The 19,469-nt window shown below is 45.1% G+C and overlaps 1 protein-coding gene across 4 annotated transcripts in view; it reads left to right on the top strand.

The window, feature by feature from the left end:
* SLC4A2 (solute carrier family 4 member 2) overlaps nt 1-19,469 on the top strand; it is a 395,791-nt gene that overhangs the window by 362,826 nt on the left and 13,496 nt on the right. For all 4 annotated transcript variants that reach the window (XM_073551714.1, XM_073551713.1, XM_073551715.1 and 1 more), the window contains one exon: nt 18,789-18,958. In XM_073551714.1, coding sequence (XP_073407815.1) covers nt 18,789-18,958 — 170 coding nt within the window. The remainder of the gene's footprint in view (nt 1-18,788; nt 18,959-19,469) is intronic.

The following is a 19,469-nucleotide window of genomic DNA, read 5'->3' as shown; positions in this document are numbered from 1 at the left end:
ATCCATATGAAATCTATTTAAAGTATATTACATGGATATCATATGCATATCGTAGTGCACCACTCCGTATCCCTGCTCTGACAGGCGGGGTCTCCGGCATGTCTCTTCACTCACCCATGCTGCAGACAGTTCATCCCTTCCCCATGCGCTGCATGCTTCCAGACGGTTCTCTAGCCATGTCCATAGGGCACGCGCGTGTGCACTCCCGCCCTCTTAAATGGTCATCTCGTGCACTTGCTACTTCCTCCCCAGCCAATGGCTGTGGGAAATTATGTATATATTGCTTCCTCCCCACCGGGGAGGTGCATAAGCAAACTTCCTGTCTACAGTCTATGTTGTGTAAGGTCACATACCAGTGCAAATCCTGATTGCTGCACTCTAGTGTAAATCCTGCTTGCTGCACTCTAGTGTAAATCCTGCTTGCTACACTCTGATGCAAATCCTGCCTGCTGCGCTCTGATACAAGCTCTGTCTGCTGCCTTTGGACACGAATTTAGTCAGCTGCACTCTGATGCAAGCTCTGTCTGCTGCTCAATCCACTCCGTCCTTCTGGGTCCAGCTGCTGCGCGACCGTTGGTCGGTCCTGGAGTGGCACCTGGCATTCATCGGGAGCCAAGTCTAACCTCACCATCAGAGGCTCTAGTGAACAGTCAGGTGATTGCTTAGTCACGCTGCTCCAGGCTCTACGCCACCCATGGCACAGTGGTTCCACAAACCATGTCCGTGATAGTTTGCGCAGCACATGGACCCCACTGGATCCCGGATCCTGTCTGATCAGACATTGTACCAAGAGCTCTGTCGACAGAAAAGCATACAAGAGATGTTGTCTATGCAGTTGCAGTGCCTGACTACCTAAATGGAGGCCTTAACCCCTTCGTGACCGGGCCAATTTTTTAAATTGTGACCAATGTCACTTTATGTGGTCATAACTCTGGAATGCTTCAACAAATCCCAGTGATTTTGATACTATTTTTTTCCTGGCACATTATAATTTATGGTAATAGTAAATTTAGATTGATATGTTTTGTATTTATTTATAAAAATATCAGAAACTTGACAAAAACGTAAAAAAAATTGCAGTTTTCAAACTTTGAATGATTATCCCTTTAATCCAGATAGTCATACCACAGAAAAACATGAATAAATAACATTTCCCACATGTCGGCTTTACATCAGCACCATTTTTAAAACTGTCATTTATTTTGTTAGCCTTTTAGGAGGTTTAAAAATGTAGCAGTAATTTTTCATTTTTTCAAGGAAATTTGCAAAATTTATTTTCTTGAGGGACCTATCCAGGTGTGGAGTGACTTTAAGGGTGCTATATATTGGAAAACCCCAAACGTGATACCATTTTATAAACGGCACCCCCTGACATATTGAAAACTGCTGTCAGGTAGTTTATTAACCCTTGAGGTGATTTTCAGGAATTAATGCAAAGTGGTATAGCCGGAATGAAAAAGTGTTTGTTTACCACCTAAATGTCGCTGACTTCTGAACTGACCGCTATATCCGGGAGACTCTAAGGCCGCTATCTGGCCATGAACTGCTATGGCAAACATCAGGACCACACAATCATGATCTCGGTGTGTCAATTAGATTAAAGTGCAAGCCCCCACAATCTATTAACCATTTATTTGATGTAGTCACTTTTGACAGCAGCAACTAAGGGGTTAAACAGATATGGACGGTGCCAACACCGATCATTTGTGATGCAGCAAGTTGTCAGATATAGTGGACAGCCGACAGCTGCTGGATTGTCACCTTTATGGGGATGATATTCTCTTATATCTCAGGTCAGTATATATACATATTGGTGGTCTTGAAGGGGAAACATCTCTCCAGGGTCTCCTCACGTTCATGCAGCCGGGTCTTCTTTGGAGACTCCTCAGTCAGTTGGCGTAATTCAAGCTTCAGGTCCCGACTCGCAGCTCCACCACGCTTTGATGGCAATCCTAAGTTCTGCCGCGGGTTCATCAATCAGTGCCAGCTACATTTTGAACTCCTTCCTCATCACTTACCGTCAGACCGTACAAAGGTAGTGTCGAGGGAGCTATTGAGGGAGGGCTAAATTAACCCTTCGCGGTTGACAAGTGATTTCCAAATTAATCCACAGGGCATTGCTAGCAACTGGAAATAGCCACACGGAGACTGGGGTCTCTGTATGGGAGGATCAAGACAGATCACTAGTCCTGTTTATTTTAGTCACTTCTTTTATAATAATTTGCTTAATTATGCAAAGTTCGCAACTACCAATAGCATCATTTCACTTTATAAACCAATAATATTGCAAGAAAACCGGAAACTACATTTATATCCGTATGCAAATAGCATAGAAAGTAGTATAATGGCATATTCTTCAGAGTAGTACACCCCCGGGTCCCTTATCTTGTACCTGATGAGGAACAGTCTGGTTTCATGACAGCCTGAACTTTTCATCCCAATTACAAAAATTGTATCTTAAAGCAACAAAAATGGAGAAACGAAACCTTCAGAGAATGGAGAAAATGAAACTTCAGCTCTGATTTTAGTTTTAACCCTTCACAGTAGCATTTCTTATATCACATCTTGGAGGTGAGGCCTTGGCGTGGTTGAATCCATTATGGGAGAGAGAGGACCCTATCATCTCCAATTTCTTCGTATTCATAGAGGCCTTTCGCAAAGTTTTCAATGAACCCCGAAGAGCCACCTCATCAGCTTCCACTCTTCTTTGCTTACGCCAGTCCAACTCATCTGTGGGACAATATGTGGTACGCTTCCGAACTCGGTTGGAATAACGAAGCGTTGGTTGCAACATTCTGGAAGGGGCTCTCTGCAAACATAAAGGATGAGCTAGCAGGTCGCGACCTACCAACTACCTTCGGTGACCTGGTCTTTCTGGCTATCCGTATAGACCTTCATTTCCAGGAGCGCATCCGTGAAAGAAGATCACGGCGTCTGGCCCCGTCCTTTCAGAGACCGCTTATTCCTCCACCCTCCCTTGTCGAGGCCTCACCAGAACCCATAAAGAAAACCAGAAAGCACAAAAGCATAAATAACCCCTAAAATATAGCTTTTAATTCAATCACTAAAAACATTAGAAGTGAAAATGACTAAATACCTAGGGGGTCAGGGGACAGGATCCAAACAGCAAAATCAATATTGCAGTGTGCATTGCTCCTTCGGCCAGGGGTAATGAGACCCCACTTTTTAAGCCCTGATGAACCCTCACCGATGTAGAGGGGGAAACGCGTCGGGTTTCGATCTGCATCAATGGCTGATAAGTATACTGCTGCACATTATATCGGGCAGACGTTTTTGTGGTACTATGTGATGAGTGAGTACTGAGGCGGAGTTTTTTGAATAACTGTGTCCTGCTGCCAGAAGTCCTATCCAGTGCATGCGTTCTCTGTGAATGTAACTAATATTCTTGTACCACATGAGAAACTACTACTGAGCTCAATTTGGTGGCCTCATGTTTTTTGTTTCTACTTGGATAAAGATCACATATGGTGTGCATTGTGCCCATGGGCAACTATTTTTGAGGTGGATTGAGCCTCATAGTGGAACAGGGTCATTTTTAACCCCTGCCTACTATCAATGGCCGCCGCATATGCAATGCGGGATTTTCTTTCTGCTATTTAAATGTGCAGTGTTCTGATGATCTATGGTGTTGTCCTCAGATTCGGACAAATGAATTTTCATATGTGCTGTCCATTATATGCTAATTTCTCTGTACACATTTTTTATTTAATTTGTTGTTGCTATAGGGTTCTGCCTATTGCAGCGCGTCAGCATTTTTTCACTACGAGATAAGTCTTATTTAAGCTGCATATTGATGCCCTCCCCTCTTTCTCTACTGCGAGATCAGTTTCTAGCCTTTGTTTTTTTTGGAGTATCTACATTATTATTAGACATCCTACGAGATAAGTTTACAGCACTATAGCACTTTATTTATGAGACATTTAAACGTCTCTCCACTTTTGTTTTCGGTATCATAGGTGTGTGTGTATTTTTTGTGTCCCTCATTTTTGTATACGTAGGGAGATCTAGGGTGTAATTAGGGACACCGGCGTTGAGCGGGGGCGCCATATCATCAACAACTAGAGTGCCAACCTCCACAGTCAGGAAGGGCCTGATTAGGCCTCATTAGGGCATGTTAGCCTTTTGCCCCATGATCTATAATTATTATTATATGGAATTGCAATATTGATTTTGCTATATGGATCTAATGTTTTTAGTGATTGAATTAAAAGCTATATTTTAGGGGTTATTTATGCTTTTGTGCTTTCTGGTTTTCTTTTTGATCATATAATCCCAAACAAATTTTTTTGGAGGTCTGCTCACCAGAACCCATGCAGGTCAACCGCTTTGCTCTTACCAGTCAGCGACAGAAGGATCGCCGTGCCTAAGGCCATTGCGTGTACTGTGGTGACACAGGTCACTTCATTCGCGTCTGTCTGGTGAGGCCGGAAAACTCCAGCGTATAGGATCGGTAGGAGAGGCCTTCCTAGATGGAAAAGACTCCTTTCAATCCCTGACTTTTACTGTGCCCGTGACAACCGGTGAATCCCAGTTTGTTGAGACAGTGTATGTGGATTCCGGAGAAGCAGGAAACTTTCCTCCAGGGTGTAGTGGATCGCTTCCATATTCCAGTCCGTCCAACCCTCTGGCCATAAGGTCTGTTGATGGGAGAACTCTTCGGGAGGTGGTTCGTCTAGTTACTGAGCCACTTGTGGTCCGTATTAGGATGCTTCACATAGAGAAGATAGTCTTCTGTGTTCTTCCGCACATGTCTCACTCCTTTCTCAGGTTTGCCGTGGCTACGACAACACGATCTTGTGTTGGACTGGGCAACTGGAGAGGTGCGCCGCTGGAAAGTTTCCTGTCATGAGAGATGTCTGGTTCCAGTAAGTCCGGCTAAGGTCCCTTCTTCTCCAGCATCACTGCCCGGTTTGCCGTCTGCATATTGGTTCTTTGCTTATGTTTTTGACAAGAAGGATGCAGAGACTTTGCGGCCCCACAGGCCATATGACTGTCCTATGGACCTAATTCCTGGATTTACACCCCCTAGAGGTCGAATTTACCCTCTCTCCCCAGCCGAGATTACTATTCCCATGTCGGCCTACATTCTGGAGAATTTGGCCCGGGGGTTCATTCAGAAGTCCTCCTCTCCTGCTGGGGCTGGGTTTTTCTTCGTTAAGAAGGACGAATCAGTCCGACCCTGTATACACTATCGGGGCCTCAACCAGATCATGGTGAAGAATGGATACCCTATCCCATTAATTCCTGAGTTGTTTGACCGGTTAAGAGGTGCCAGGATCTTCACCAAATTAGATTTGAGGGGCGCCTACAATCTGATCCGCATTCGCTGGGGAGGCGAGTGGAAGATGGCTTTCAACACCAGGGATGGACATTATGAATACCGCGTGATGCCCTTCAGTCTCAGTAATGCACCGGCCGTTTTCCAAGTGTTCGTCAATTATATCTTCCGGGACTTGCTTTATTCCTGCATTGTGGTGTACCTGGACGATATTCTGGTATTATCCCTGGATCTGGCCTCCCACAGACAAGCAGTTCAGCAAGTTCTTCAGTGTCTTAGGGCCCCGTCACACATAGCGACTCACCAGCGATCCCGACAACGATACGACCTTGTCAGGATCGCTGGTGTGTCGCTACATGATCGCTGGTGAGCTGTCAAACAGACAGCTTCACCAGCGACGACGAGCGTGGGCGTCGCTCTGTACCTTAGATACCAGCACACTGGTGCAGGGAGCTGGTAACCAAGGTAAACATCGGTTTTCTAAGTGCCATGTGGCGCTTAGAAACCCGCTGTTTACCTTGGATACAAGCTGGGAGCTCGCTGATCGTGAGCAACGATCAGTGATACCCGGCAGGGGGCCGGTCGCTGGTCAGTGTCACATACAGCGATCTTGCTGGTGAGATTGCTGTTGCGTCACAAAACTTGTGACTCAGCAGCGATCTCGCTAGCGAGATCGCTGTGTGTGACGGGGGCTTTAGGGAGAATCGATTCTACTCCAAGTACGAGAAATGTGTTTTTGAACAGTGCTCTCTTCCCTCCTTGTATTACATTGTCTCAGATACCAGACTCAGGATGGATCCTGAAAAAGTCTCTTCCATCCTTAAATGGCCACTACCCGTTGGAGTCAAAGCAGCCCAAAGATTCCTTGGCTTTGCTAATTATTATCGGCAATTTATTCCTCACTTCTCCACTCTTGATTGCTCTCATCTCTGCTATGACCCGAAAGGGAGCCGATCCAAAGAACTGGTCCTCTGAGGCTGAAGAGGCCTTCCACTCACTTAAACGGTTCTTCTCCACTGCACCTGTTCTGCATCGTCCGCATCTGAACAAACAGTTCCTCCTTGAGGTGGATGCATCCTTGTTAGGGGCTGGAGCGGTGCTTACTCAGAAGTCCTCCTCGGGTTGCTGCATGTCCAGTGGTTTTTTCTCCAAGGCCTTCTCTGCTCCAGAGCGTAACTACTCAATCGGGGATTGGGAGTTGCTCGCCATTAAGATGGCTTTGGAGGAGTGGCGATACCTGCTGGAGAACGCAGTCTATCCAGTAGTCATCTACACGGATCATAAGAACCTGGCGTATCTCCAGTCCGCCCAGAGATTTAATCATCACCAAGCTAGGTGTTTTTTGTTTTTTGCCCGCTTTAACTTTCTTTTACATTTCAGGTCCGGTGACAAGAATGTCAGAGCTGATGCCCTCTCTCGCTCATTTCTGTCTGGGCACCAAGAGGAGGACCCTCAATTTATCATTGAACCCTCCAAGAGGGTTACTGTCGCCACAGTCAGCCTGTCGCAAATTCCCCCAAAAATGACCCTTGTGGGTGAATCTGAGGAGTGGGTTTTGTCTTGGGGTCACTCGTCCAAAGTGGCTGGTCACACAGGACAAAAGAAGACATTACAATTGATCTCTCGTCACTACTGGTGGCCATCCATGAGGAGGGAGATCTATTCTTATGTGGCTGCCTGTCCGATTTGTGCCCGCAATAAAGTTCCTAGACGACTTCCTTCCGGTTCTCTCCTGCCGTTTTCTGTACCATCTGGTCCATAGCAGCACATAACAATGGACTTCATTACGGATTTGCCAGTTTCCGAGGGTTGCATCGTCATCTGGGTAGTCGTGGATCACTTCTCCAAAATGGCGCATTTTACCTTGCTGTCTGCTCTTCCGTCCACTCCTGAATTGGCTGACAGCTTCATCAAGCATATTTAACCCCTGCATGGATTTCCTCGTCACATCGTAGTGTATCAAAATGTATTAAATTTATTACTGACACGATTCCTAATAATCAAAGTGAAACAAAGTGCGATATCTCGTTTATAAGCCGATTGATTCGTTAATCAGAATTATTTCTTTGTGCATATTATTTATAGGGACAATAATTATTCTCTTTTATGGGCTGATTTTTGTAAAATAAAGAACGAGAGACACTGTAACAGAGAGTCACCCCCCCATCCTGTACACATGGACCATACTGTAGTCAGGCTTACATTAGCATTCCTTGTCCTGTATCTGGTGGGGGCATGCTTGTCTTTGTTCCCCTCTGCAGGGGGCATCTTCAATACACAAACATGTAGACAGACTGCAGACCGGGTTTCTGGAGTGTTCTTAATCCTTGGAGCTATGTTTAAGAGGGTGAGTGTTGGGATCAGCCCCCTTTTTGGGCAGAGAAACCAAGATTGGAAGGACAACAAGCCACATGTTTAGTTAGTTGATGCTGTGTGCTTTGAAGGGCAAGGATCTGCTGCTGTGGCCAGGTCCTATGCCATGTATGGAGATTGGAGATAATTTGCCACATAGAATTGTGATGTCTCACCACCCTGCTGGATTTGAGGACTGAATCTAAAGACTGTTGTTGGTGGTGACCTACGAAGGCCTGGGATCTTATGCTGAGGCGAGATCCCGGTGACCGGACGTATTGCTAGAATCTGTCATGTGGGACTGTGTTGTATCCCTCATCATTTGGATCCACTGAACTCATCCAAGGACTATTTCTATATTTCCCTGGCATCAGATTACTGGATGGCGCCCCCAGATCTGCTCTCTTTGTGTAAGCTCATTGTGGATTCATTATGGACTCATTACGGACGCTGCAGAATTACCTTAATTTGTGCTGCCCAATTTCCCTGTTCCATTGAATCTCGTTGGATTGTTTATCGGCCTGGTGTCTCTTCCTGCTCTGTTGCATACCCCGTCACAAACTGGTGGCATCAGTGGGATCAGAGCAGATGGAATGGAGGACAGCGGCCCATCAATGTCTGGAACTGGAACCTCAGGATACAGGAACTGGACTGTGGGGAGCCTACAAACAAAGGCCCATGAATTAAGAGTCTGCTACAAAGGACTGACCAAGGAGAAACTAATTAAGGCTTTGGAAGGAGTTTGCCTGCAAGATAGCACTGAAGATACCAACAGCAAAGGGAGGAAAGACAGGAGCTGCAGGTAAATACCCCAAAAAGTCAATGGGTTGTGTGGTACGAGGAGGAGATGGCATTGCTTGGAGATGAGGTCATCATAGAATATAAGATGGAGGCCATTCAATTCATACAGTTCAAGAGAGGGCATTGCTGGAGAGACAGCTCGCTATGGAGGCACCAGACAGACTGTATCCACAGCATCCACCATGAGAGAATTCCTCAGAGTATCCTGCAAGGACTTTTAAGCCATTTAATGAGGCTTTAGGCTACATTGAGGGCTTCTTCCAGGACTTCAAACATTAACGTTGATTAATGGAAGTCCTGGAAAGAGAGCGAGTCAGACATCTGGTGGGGCTCTTAGAGGGTGGAGCTGCCGAAGCCTACAGAGCTATGGACCCCCGGTGGAATTGTGAGTATGGGGTGGTAAAAGAGGCCATTCTCGAATATTATGCAGTAACCCCAGATACTTACTGGACTCGGTTCCGCTCCTTAGCCTATGATGGGGAAATGTCTTTCAAGATGTATACCCACAGGCTCAAACAAGTTTGTCATCACTGGCTGGAGGGAGAAGGGACCTTAACTTGGGATACTTTCCTCCAGGTCATACTAAAAGAGCAGTTCTATGCCAAGTGCCCCACTGAGATCAGGGAATGGGTGTGTGAGAGAAAACCAGAGACAGTAGAACAAGATGCCGCTTTAGCTGATAAGGTTCTCACCATCAAGCCTCAGTGGAAAAATTTACTGGTGGATGGAGTAAAAACTACCAGCACCCCACCACCAGTGGTCAGTCTCTTGTCCTTCCGTCCCCAAAGTTTGCTGGCCCACTAGACCACCACCTCATGTTGATACCCATGTGACTCACCTTCCAGCTAGTCCTGCCTCTTCCTCTGGAATGTGACAAGGAGAGAAAGGAGTAGAACACAGGTGTTATGGATGTGGGCATCCTGGGCATCTGCAGGCTACATGCCCAGGTATCAAGTGGAGAAGTCGGTCTCAACACCAACAACCACCTTATGCACCTTCACATCGATATCAGCCTCTAGGTTCCTTACCTCTTTCCCCAGATGGCAAATGGGAAGAGGTGCAACACAGCGTAGATGTTACCGATGTGGGCAGCCTGGGCATCTGCACGACACCTGCCATGAGGGTCAATTGAGGAGTGACCCTACACCAAATCGGCCTATCAATTATTTACAGCCAAATACATTGAAGAAAGAGGTGCCACGCCTCCAAATTGGCTTGCCTAATGGCTCAGAAACCCATGTTCCACAATTAGGGGTTTATGGGGTGAGGGCCACAGCCACGAGTTCCTTTAAATCTCAAAAAAAACACTTACAGGAGGTCATGCTGGACTGTCAGAGAGTTCTTGGTTTTTGTGACTCTGGGGCATTTCTCACCATAGCTGATCCCAGAGTGGTTCGGTCAGTGGCTATACAGAATGGACCTGGGATTACCATTGAATTATCTGGAGGCCAATGGAAGAATATCCCAAAAGCAAGTGTAGAACTGGACTTTGGCTTTGGGGTCAAGCAATGTGTGGTTGGGGTGATAAGAGGCCTGCCTGCAGATCTTGACTTAGGAAATGATGTGGGAGAGCCACAAAGTCAATTTGTGGATGCAGGAAGCAGAGTTTAAGTCAAAGAGGGTGTAAAATGGAGCTCAGCCTTCAACCCTACAACTTCCCCATACAATAAAGATGAGGCAATTGACACAAATGCTTATGGATTGCCCAGACAGGAGCCATGAGTAATGTTGGCCATGTCTATGTGTACTTGACAAGTGACCTGTTGAGGTCAATAGTCTGTTACAACCCCTTCCCCCCATCAAGTAGTGTACAGAGAGTCACCCCTGTACACATGGACCATACTGTAATTAGCCTTACATTAGCATTCCTTGTCCTGTATCTGGTGGGGACATGCTTGTCTTTATTTCCCTCTGCAGAGCCCATTTTCAATACACAAACCTGTAGACAGACTGCAGACAGGGTTTCTGGAATGTTCTTGGAGCTATGTTTAAGGGGGTGGGTGTTGGGATCATCCCCCTTTTTGGGCAGAGATACCAAGAGTGGTAGGACAATCAGCCACCACATACTTAGTTGGTGCTGTGTGCTTTGAAGGGCAAGGATCTACAGCTGCGGCCAGGTCCTGTGCCATGTATGGAGATCATTTGGCACATAGAATTGTAATGTCTCACCACTCTGATGGATTTGAGGACTGAATCTAAAGACTGTTGTTGGTGGTGACCTGCGAAGGGCTGGGATCTTATGCTGAGACGAGATCACGGTGACCGGACATATTTTTAGAAGCTGCCACATGGGACTGTGTTGTATCCCTCATCTGCCCGATCCAGTGAACTCATCGAAGGAATATTTCTATATTTCCCTGGCGTCAGATTACTGGGTGGCGCCCCCGGAACTGCTCCCTTTGTGTGAACTCATTGTGGATTCATTGTGGACTCATTATGGATGCTGCAGAATTACCTTCATTTGTGCTGCCCCAGGTCTGCCGTCACAGACACCTTTTTCAAATAAAAGTTATAATGTTTATTGAACAAAATCAATTACATTTTATAAAGACGTATGAATAAATTTCAATGTTCAATTAGATTCAGTTACATCACATTTCTTGAACGCCACAATACACTGCAATTAAACAAATCAAATCAATTATCACTGAACTCTCATTGCTAATAGTATTACAGTCATATAGATTGCACATTGTAGGTCCCTTAGGAAGCTACAAATGAAGACAAACACATTGTCGATCCATTGTTTGAAACTTATTCATACGTCTTCATAAAATGTAATTGATTTTGTTCAATAAACATTATAACTTTTATTTGAAAAAGGGGTCTCTCGTTCTTTATTTTACAAAAGTCAGCCCAAAAAAGAGAATAATTATTGTCCCTATAAATAATAGGCACAATGAAACAATTCTGATTAATGTATCAATTAACTTATAACAGAGATATCGCACTTTGTTTCACTTTGATTACTGGGAATCATGTCAGTAATCAATTTAATACACTTTGATACTCTAGGATATCCATATGATAGTTATTTAATACACTTTGATATCAATTTCATAAGGGGTCGGGGCAACGGTCAGATTTCTTTTTGACGAAACATCCAGCCTGCTTACTAAGCTTTGTACCTGTGGTATCAGGTGTGTCTCTGTAGGATGCCCCGGTTCAAGATGTAGTTCAGCGGGATGACTCAGCATGAGATGTGCCTTTCTTTAGGGTGACCAAGTTCTAGATGTTGCTGAGCGCGATGACACTGCATTAGATGTGCCGCTGTAGGATGACCCGGTACTAGAGGTAACTCAGCTGGAAGTCCTGGTATCAGACGTGACTCATAGAATCATAGAATCGTAGAGTTGGAAGGGACCTCCTGGGCCATCTGGCCCAACCCCCTGCTCAAAGCAGGATTCGCTAAATCATCCCAGTCAGATGTCTGTCCAGCCTCTGTTTGAAGACTTCCATTGAAGGAGAACTCACCACTTCTCGTGGCAGCCTGTTCCACTCATTGATCACTCTAACTGTCAAAAAGTTTTTTCTAATATCTAATCTGTGTCTCTTCCCATTCAGTTTCATCCCATTGCTTCTAGTCTTTCCTTGTGCAAATGAGAATAAAGTTGATCCTTCTACAATGTGACAGCCCTTTAGATATTTGTAGACAGCTATTAAGTCTCCTCTCAGTCTTCTCTTTTGCAAACTAAACATTCCCAAATCCTGCAACCTTTCCTCATAAGACAGGGTTTGCAGACCGGTCACCATTCTGGTCGCTCTTTTCTGAACTTGCTCCAGTTTGTTGATGTCTTTTTTAAAATGTGGTGCCCAAAACTGGACACAATATTCCAGATGAGGTTTGACCAAAGAGGAGTAGAGGGAAATAATGACTTCACGTGATCTAGACTGTATGCTTCTGTTAATACATCCTAGAATTGCATTTGCCTTTTTTGCTGCTGCATCACACTGTTGACTCATAGTCAGTCTGTGATCTATTAGTATACCCAAGTCTTTTTCACATGTGCTGTCACTTAGCCCTATTCCTCCCATTCTATATATGCTTTTTTCATTTTTATTGCCCAGATGTAGTACTTTGCATTTCTCCCTGTTAAAAACCATTCTGTTAGTTGCTGCCCACTTCTCCAGTTTATTTAAATCTTTTTGAATCCTCTCTCTCTCTTCTCTAGTATTAGCTATCCCTCCTAGCTTTGTGTCATCAGCAAATTTAATCAGTTTACCCTCAATTCCTTCATCTAAATCGTTGATAAAGATGTTGAACAATACAGGGCCCAGGACAGAGCCCTGTGGTACCCCACTTGAGACATTCTTCCAACTGGATGTGCAGCCATTTACGACCACTCTTTGGGTCCGATCACTAAGCCAGTTATGAATCCACCTAACAGTTGCCTTGTCCATTCCATACTTAGTCATTTTTTCAATAAGGATTGTACGAGAGACTTTGTCAAATGCTTTGCTGAAGTCAAGATATACCATATCTACAGCATTTCCTTGATCCACCCAATCAGTGATACCGTCATAGAAGGAAATTAAGTTAGTCTGACATGACTTATTAGTTAGAAACCCATGCTGACTCTGTTTAATCACTTCATTCTTATCCAGGTATTGACATACATGTTGTTTAATAATTTGTTCAAAGATCTTTCCTGGTATAGAAGTCAGACTCACCGGCCTATAGTTGCCAGGGTCCACCTTCTTCCCCTTTTTGAAGATAGGAACAACATTTGCTCTTCTCCAGTCTTCTGGCACTTCTCCTGTTCTCCAAGAATTTTCAAAGATTATGGAGAGGGGTTCAAAAATTTCTTCTGCTATCTCCTTCAGTACTCTGGGGTGTAATTCATCTGGACCTGGAGACTTGAATTCATTTAGGTTAGCTAAGTGTTTCCTCACTATCTTTCTGTTTATAGATATCCTGGATTCTTCTATTCCCTTAATAGGACAGTGAATAACAGTTGATGTTGCATTTCCTTTCTGAGAGAAAACAGATGCAAAATAGGAATTTAAAAGTTCAGCCTTCTCAACATCCTGTCTTACCATTTCATCATTTTCATCCTGTAAAAATCCTATAGCATCTTTGACTTTTCTTTTACTTTTGACATATCCCCAAAATCCTTTATTATTGCTTTTGACATCTCTTGCAAGCCTCAGTTCATTTTCAGCTTTAGCTAATCTGATTTGTGCCCTGCAGGTTCTGCAGACAGCATTATATTCTTCTTTAGATATGCCTCCCTCTTTCCATTTTATAAACATTTTTTTCTTCCTTTTTAGCATGTGCTTAAGTTCTGTGTTCATCCATCCTGGTTTCCTTAAATGCTTCCTATTCTTCCCTCTTTTCGGAATTGTTAACAACTGTGCTTTGAGAATTTCATTTTTCAAGATTTCCCATCCTTCCTGGACATTTTTGTCTTTAAGGATATCCAGCCATTGGATCCCTCCAATTCTCTTTCTGAATCCCTTAAAATCTGCCTTTCTGAAATCTAACCTTGATGTCTGAGTCTTCACAGGTCTTCCGCCTCTAGTTATCCAAAATTCTAAAATAGCACGGTCGCTACTTCCTAGGGTCCCAGCCACTTTTACCTCCTCAACCATTTCCTCCCTGTTTATAAGGATTAGATCCAAGGTAGCAGTTCCCCTTGTTTTCTCCCCTACCTTTTGGAAGATAAAGTTGTCAGCAAGAGAGGATAAGAATTTCCTTGACCTGTTAGTTTTGCCTGAGAGAGATTCCCAACAAATGTCTGGATAGTTGAAATCTCCCATGACAACTATGTCATATTTTTTGGAGAACTTGGCCATCTGATGCATAAAGAGTTCATCCATATCTTCAGCTTGCACAGGCGGCCTGTAGTAAATGCCTACAATGGTGTCCTTTCCATTGTTCTGTCCTTGTATTCTTACCCAAACAGTTTCCACAGAACTCCCAGTCTCTGAAGCTTCAATCTCTGTGCAGATATACGCGTTTCTAACATACAATGCGACACCCCCTCCTCGTTTATCAAGTCTGTTTCTTGCAAATAAGTTGTATCCTTCTAGTCTTGTATTCCAATCATGTGTATTGTCCCACCAAGTTTCAGTGATTCCAATGACATCATATTTCTTTTCCTGTGTTAGTAGTTCCAATTCTCCTTGTTTGTTGCCCATGCTTTGTGCATTAGTATAGAAACATTTTAGTTTGTGATTGGTTTCTCTTTCTCCAATATTTTTATTAATTAGATTCTTTCGTCTTTGTTCTTCCTTTCCACTTCTAATAGCAGAGTTCTCAATAGCATTTGTCAGGTGTATGGCTTTTTCTGGTCTTTTGCTTCCCTTCCCATGTTGTTCTAGTTTAAAGCTCTCCTTACAAGTGTAGCAAGGCGACTTCCAAATACATGCTTTCCAGTCTTCGTAAGGTGCACCCCATCTCTAGCAAGTAGTCCATCGTAAAGGTACCTCACTCCGTGATCCAGAAATCCAAATCGTTGCTGACGGCACCATCGACGTAGCCAGTTGTTCACCTGCAGAATCTTATTCCACCTCCTTGTTCCATGGCCATCCACTGGGAGGATGGAAGAGAAGACCACCTGCGCTCCCAGTTCTTTCACTTTCTTGCCTAAGTCTTCAAAGTCTCTGCAGATGGTTTCCAGGTCGTTTCTTGCGGTGTCATTTGTCCCCACATGTAGTAGCAGGAATGGGTAGTCATCTGTAGGTCTGAAGAGTCCTGATATCCTGTCAGACACATCTTTAATTTTTGCACCTGGAAGACAGCACATTTCTCTTGAAGTTATATCCGGTCTGCAGATAGCGGCCTCTGTTCCTCTCAGCAGGGAATCCCCCATGACCACCACTCTCCGTTTCTTCTTCACAACATTTTTCTTTCTCCATCCAGGAGGACTCTGAGGGCGTACAAGGTTGTTGTTTGTTGGCAGAGTCTTATCCTGATGTATTTCTTCATCGTTTTCCTGCGTGAGAGCCTGGTACTGGTTCCTGAGCAGTATGGGTGCTGACTGCCTCCTGATCCTCCTGCTTCTCTGGGTCACATGTCTCCATTCCTCTGTTTCTTCAGGTGCACTTCGAATTTCTTCTCTTTCTGTAACATGATGAGATAATTCTGCTCTGTCCAAGAACTCGTCACCTTCCTTAATGATCTTCAACGTAGCTAACCTCTCTTCGAGATTTTGCAACTTTTCCTCCAACAGGGACACAAGCTTGCATTTGTGGCATGTGAAGTTTGGCTTTTCCACTGGTAAATCTGTGAACATGTAGCAAGAAATGCAGCTCACCAAATGGCTCCTGGCCTCTTCCATCTTGAGATTTCTTAAAAACGATGAAAGATGAGCCAAATTTTTCCGATTTCCTCTTTTCAGCTGCAACGGCCAAAACCCAGTGATCGTTGAGCTCGCGGAGACTCTTCACTTATCCCAGAAGGCACTGGGAATATGCAAATGATCTCCTCAAGACTCAGCAGTACATGTAGCTCAGCTGGAAGTCCTGGAATCAGTTGTGCCTCTGTAGGATGACCTGATGTTAGATTTAGCTCAGTGGGATGACCAGATATCAGATGTGCCTCAGTAGGATGACCCAGTACTAGATGTAGCTAAGCTGGAAGTTCTGGTATCAGATGTTCCTCTTTACGATGACACAGTGCTAGATTTAGCTCAGCAGGCTATCCTCATATCATATGTGGCACTGTAGGATTACCCAGTACTAGAAGTAGCTCAGCAGGATTACCTGGCAGAAGATGTACAACTGAAGTAGAAGGACACGGCACTTATACAATAAACAGCTAGTGCTGCTCAAGTAGGATGTCCAGCCTACCCCACGCGACACCGATCGCACACCACAACACGCTGCCCTGCTCAGGCTCCTTTCGGCATCCAGGCTTCCCGAAATTCTTCCTAAAGTACCAAACATAACAGGATACCCATATCGGAACATAGAATCCTCTCACCTTTTCTACTGAACCAGTTCTGATGAAGGTCTGAGTGTTGACCAAAACATTTAACGTGATTATTGGATGCACAATAAATGGAACTTTTTTATTTGTCACGACAAATTGCTCTCTGAGTGTAAGGTTTCTTCTACATTGGTAGAAGATGTAGCTCAGCTGGATGTCCTGGTATCAGACATGTGTTAGGCGTCGGATTCCTGGCACTGCACAGCGGGAATCCAGAGCCAGACATCCTGCGGTCTCTCATTCTCCTCCGACCGCTCAGACTCCTGCTCAGCAATCACGGCGAGCCAGGCATTTCCCCTCAGACTCGTTCTGTGAGCCTGGATGTTGCTGCCACCTCTGGTGCAGCAATGGTAGCGCAACCTGCTTTGCAGGGAACTGCTCCAGAGGCTAAGTCCTCGTGCCGTGCTACTGGGCATGCCCGCAACTTGTCCTCTCAGTGGAGAGCAGGGGTCACATGTGCAGGTCCTATGTCGGATCTGATTGGTCCTTCCCAAAGTACTGGAAGGTCCCGGAAGCACATGGCTATAAAAAGCCCGCATGGCGGCTCGGCAATGCGCTAGTGTAGCATATTATTCTGTGTGTGTATGGTGATGGATGCATGGACTGGTGTCTGACTCATTATGAAACCCCTACCCTCTGATATTACGAGTGGTGACTGAGTGTGTGTAGTCAGCTCCAGGGTTGTGGCAAGCTACAAGCCACTTGCTCCACGCCTACACTAGCGTCCGTCGGCGTCCGGTCCTCGGCGCCGACGCTTGCGGCTTTCTCTGCCGCTGCGCTGTAGTAACAGCAGCTATTGGTGTTTGCGGCTGTGACACCACACGCAGGCCTCTGTGACGCTAACAGGGCCCGCGCCTTTGCTTTAGTGTTCGCCAAACGACTGTGTTTTTACGGAGCCGCTCTTAGCGTTCGGGTGACGTTAACCCGAGCGCAGTACCGCACCTACTAGGTGCATCTGCCATTGTCCAGCAGCGGTCTTGTCACCTACCGCACGGTGGACCCTGGGCGGCGAACGCACCTACTATTATTTATATTTGGTGCGTTCCGCCGTCCTTAACAACATGTCTCTGTAGTATTCCCCGGTTCAAGATGTAGTTCAGCAAGATGACCCAGCATCAGATGTGCCTCTGTAGGGTGACCAAGTTCTAGATGTTGCTGAGTGCGATGGCACAGCATTAGATGTGCCTCTGTAGGATAACTCAGTAGTAGATGTAGCTCAGCGGAATGACCCAACATCAGATGTCCCTCTATACAATTAACTGGAACTAGATGTAGCTCAGTGGAATGAGCCAACATCAGATGTTACTCTGTAGGATGACTCAGAACTAGATGTAGCTCAGTGGAATGAGCCAACATCAGATGTTTCTCTGTAGGATGACTCGGTACTAGATGTAGCTCAGTGGAATGAGCCAACATCAGATGTTCCTCTGTAGGATGACTCGGTGCTAGATGTAGCTCAGTGGAGTGAGCAAACATCAGATGTTCCTCTGTAGGATGACTCGGTACTAGATGTAGCTCAGTGGAATGAGCCAACATCAGATGTTCCTCTGTAGGATGACTCGGTGCTAGATGTAGCTCAGTGGAGTGAGCAAACATCAGATGTTCCTCTGTAGGATGACTCGGTACTAGATGTAGCTCAGTGGAATAAGCCAACATCAGATGTTCCTCTGTAGGATGACTCGGTACTAGATGTAGCTCAGTGGAATGAGCCAACATCAGATGTTTCTCTGTAGGATGACTCGGTGCTAGATGTAGCTCAGTGGAATGAGCCAACATCAGATGTTCCTCTGTAGGATGACTCGGTACTAGATGTAGCTCAGTGGAATGAGCCAACATCAGATGTTTCTCTGTAGGATGACTCGGTGCTAGATGTAGCTCAGTGGAGTGAGCAAACATCAGATGTTCCTCTGTAGGATGACTCAGTACTAGATGTAGCTCAGTGGAATGAGCCAACATCAGATGTTCCTCTGTAGGATGACTCAGAACTAGATGTAGCTCAGTGGAATGAGCCAACATCAGATGTTCCTCTGTAGGATGACTCGGTACTAGATGTAGCTCAGTGGAGTGAGCCAACATCAGATGTTCCTCTGTAGGATGACTCAGAACTAGATGTAGCTCAGTGGAATGAGCCAACATCACATGTTCCTCTGTAGGATGACTCGGTACTAGATGTAGCTCAGTGGAGTGAGCCAACATCAGATGTTCCTCTGTAGGATGACTCGGTACTAGATGTAGCTCAGTGGAGTGAGCCAACATCAGATGTTCCTCTGTAGGATGACCAAGCACAAGATGTGGCTCAACTGGATGACAACAAAGGGCAGCTCTGCTACTTCACATTAATACACAGATCCCTCTCTGGTCAGGTTATATCGCCCATAATGATCTCAGTCTCTTCCTCCCTAGGCCTTTCCATTGTAATTGGAGATCTTCTTCGAAAGATCCCACTGGCGGTTCTGTTTGGGATATTTCTGTACATGGGGGTCACCTCACTGAATGGTATCCAATTCTACGAGCGCCTCCAACTCTTACTGAAACCTCCAAAGCATCACCCTGATGTGATTTATGCCAAGAAGGTAGGTCTTCCCAGCAGTCCTAGATGTTTGTGATGGAATATATTTTGATCATACAGTCAGTAACCCCTTATCAAGGTCAATGGCAGTAAAGCCATAGCCAGGAAGTAGTTTTAAAAGAAACTTTTCAGGTTGTATTTATCTGAGCCTGCTAGTATCATATGAACATCAATATAACCCAACCAGTCTTGCGTAAGGAGTACCTACAGACATTCCTGAAATCATATCTTTGCATAGTGTGGTAGTTCACTCACGTGGCAGCACCGTCTCTTTAAGTCCTTGTTGGTTTATTATCAGGCAGCATAAACCAACTCATGGAAACAAAAACTAGGCCTTTCTGGATAAAACAGGAACAAAACAATCAAAGGAACAAAACAACAATGCTGCAACACAGTCCTTATGTTGGGGCAGCACAGGATAAGTTTGTGCCCGACGAGTCACAAAGCCTCTGGAGACTCCTCTCTGCTGGCTGCTGAACTATTTAAACTCATGCCTGTGACTTCCCCATCATCTG

This window comes from Dendrobates tinctorius, unplaced genomic scaffold, assembly GCF_039654945.1.
Source record: "Dendrobates tinctorius isolate UK_male_01 unplaced genomic scaffold, ASM3965494v1 ptg000179l, whole genome shotgun sequence".
In the NCBI taxonomy this organism is placed as follows: domain Eukaryota; kingdom Metazoa; phylum Chordata; class Amphibia; order Anura; family Dendrobatidae; genus Dendrobates; species Dendrobates tinctorius.
The sequence above is the reverse complement of the archived record's forward strand: the minus strand, read 5'-3'. Positions and strand labels throughout refer to the sequence as shown.